The 2,259-nt window shown below is 64.4% G+C and overlaps 1 protein-coding gene across 1 annotated transcript in view; it reads left to right on the forward strand.

Annotated features, from left to right (window-relative positions):
• The first annotated feature begins 77 nt into the window (after nucleotides 1–77).
• DEF8 (differentially expressed in FDCP 8 homolog) overlaps nucleotides 78–2,259 on the forward strand; it is a 4,040-nt gene continuing 1,858 nt past the window's right edge. The window contains exons 1-6 of the mRNA XM_017741348.1: nucleotides 78–83; nucleotides 645–760; nucleotides 885–967; nucleotides 1,049–1,198; nucleotides 1,427–1,568; nucleotides 1,641–1,878. Coding sequence (XP_017596837.1) covers nucleotides 655–760; nucleotides 885–967; nucleotides 1,049–1,198; nucleotides 1,427–1,568; nucleotides 1,641–1,878 — 719 coding nt within the window. The 5' untranslated portion in view covers nucleotides 78–83; nucleotides 645–654. The remainder of the gene's footprint in view (nucleotides 84–644; nucleotides 761–884; nucleotides 968–1,048; nucleotides 1,199–1,426; nucleotides 1,569–1,640; nucleotides 1,879–2,259) is intronic.

Here is a 2,259-nt window from a genome sequence, read left to right on the forward strand (position 1 = left end):
GGACGGAGACGGTGCTGGGGTGTTGGTGGTTGTGACAGAATGCCGGTGCCGGTGTGTCAGTGCCGGTGTTTGTGCCGGTGCCGGTGTGTCGGTGTCAGTGCTTGTGTCAGTGCCGGTGTGCCGGTGTTTGTGGCAGTGCTGGCGTTTCTGTGGCTGTACCGGGGTGTCAGTGACAGTGAGGAGGTGTCGGTGTTTGTGTCGGTGCCAGTGACAGGGTTTCGGTGCTGGTGTTGGGGTGTCCGTGCCAGTGCTGGTACAGCCGGTGGGAGTACCGGGGTGTTGCTGCTGGTGAGGAAGTGTCAGTGCTGAGGTGTCAGTACCAGGGTGTTGGTGCTGGTGCCGGGGTGTCACTGCTGGTGCTGGGATGTCAGTGCCAACGCTGGAGTATCAGTGCCATGACAGGGTGTTGGTGACAGTGTCGGTGCTGCTGAGGTGCTATTGGTGCCTGTGATGGGGTGATTGTGCTGGTGCCAGGGTGTGGGTGCTGGTGATACGACGCAAGTGCTCCTGACGGGATGCTGGTGATGGTATTCGGGGTGTTGGTGATGGTGTCAGTGCCAGTGCTGGGGTGTTGATGCCAGGGTGTCGGTGCCGGTGCTTGTGCCAGTGCTGGGGTAACTGAGGCAGTGTCCATTCCCCAGCAGGACGGTGGCGATGGCATCGGATGAGCGGCTGGCCCGCTTCCGCCAGGCCCACCTCAACCCCTTCAACAAGACCCCTGAGCAGCCGGAGCGCCCCGACGGAGAACCCCCTGCCCCAGGTGGGTGCTGATTCCCCCACCCCACTCCCTGTCCCACACTGGGGTGGGCAACCAGGCCCAGCCCCTCCATGGTACCCCCTATTCTGGGGGTGGGTTCAGGCCCCCCTGAGACCCCACTTTGCAGCCCAGCAGCCGGATCCCACCCCAGGGGACCTCGAGGGCGCCCTGGACCTGGGGCTGGCTGAGGACCACTTCTCCCGCCCTGTGGTGAGTGGGGTGGGTGTTGTGGGGATGGGGGGGATATGGGGGTCTCAGCTCATCTTCCTCCTCCTCTGGTGGTGGTGGCAGGGGCTGATCCTGGCATCGGACGTGCCGCAGCTGCGCCAGGCCATCGAGGAGTGCAAGCGGGTGATCCTGGCGCTGCCTGAGCACTCAGAGCGGCAGAAGGATGCCGTGGTTCGGCTCATCCACCTCCGCCTCAAGCTGCAGGAGCTGAAGGTGGGACTGAGGCTGGGGCTGGGGCCAGGGGGGTCTCCATGGCTGGGGCTCCATGCTGACACCCATCCCTGGAAGTGTCCAAGGCCAAGCTGGAGAGGGCTTGGAGCAGCCTGGGATAGTGGAAGGTGTCCCTGCCCTTGGCAGGGGATGGAATGGGATGAGCTTTAAGGTCCAACCCAAACAATTCTGTGATTCTTTAGTTCTCTGACCCCCCTTTTCCCCCTGCAGGACCCTGGTGAGGATGAGCCCAACATCCGGGTGGTCCTGGAGCATCGTTTCTACAAGGAGAAGAGCAAGAGTGTCAAGCAGATGTGTGACAAGTGCAGCACCATCATCTGGGGGCTCATCCAGACCTGGTACACCTGCACAGGTGGGTCTGGGACACCCCCTCCACGTCCCCGTTTGCCCCATCCCCACGCTGACAACCACCTGTGTCCCCCAGGCTGCTACTACCGGTGCCACAGCAAGTGCCTGCCGCTGGTGAGCCGGCCCTGTGTGCGGGCCCAGGTGAGCCACCAAGCCGAGTACCAGCTCAGCATCTGCCCCGAGAGCGGACTGGACAGCCAGGACTATCGCTGTGCTGAGTGCCGGGCCCCCATCTCCCTCCGTGAGCCCCTGCTGCTGCCAGGGGGGCTGGGGCGCGCCGTGGGGCTGGGGGGAGCTGGGGGCTCTGGTAGCTGGTAGTTGAGGCTGGGTGATATGGGGCTGGGATGACCTGGGAGCCCTGTGGGGTTGGGTGGTGTGGGACCAGGAGGTGTAGGGCTAGGGGCTTCATGGAGCTGTGCAGAGCTGAGGGGTTGTGAGGCTGGAGGGGCTGAGGGGAGGTGGGAGCCTGTGGGGCTTGGCTCCCTTGCGGGGCTCTGTGAGGCTGGGGGGAGCTGCTTGGGGCTGAGGGGCTGTGGGGTGGGAGGTGTGTGGGGCTGGTGGGAGCTGCAGGTTTGGGCTCTGGGAGTTATGGGGATCTGAGGAAGGTGACACTGGGGACCCACCGTGTGCCCAGGTGTTGCTGGGTGTCCTGGGGGCACACACAGGGTGTGGGGTGGGCAGAGAGCAGGGCGGTG

Source organism: Corvus brachyrhynchos, unplaced genomic scaffold (genome assembly GCF_000691975.1).
Source record: "Corvus brachyrhynchos isolate BGI_N302 unplaced genomic scaffold, ASM69197v1 scaffold365, whole genome shotgun sequence".
Taxonomy (NCBI): Eukaryota; Metazoa; Chordata; class Aves; order Passeriformes; family Corvidae; genus Corvus; species Corvus brachyrhynchos.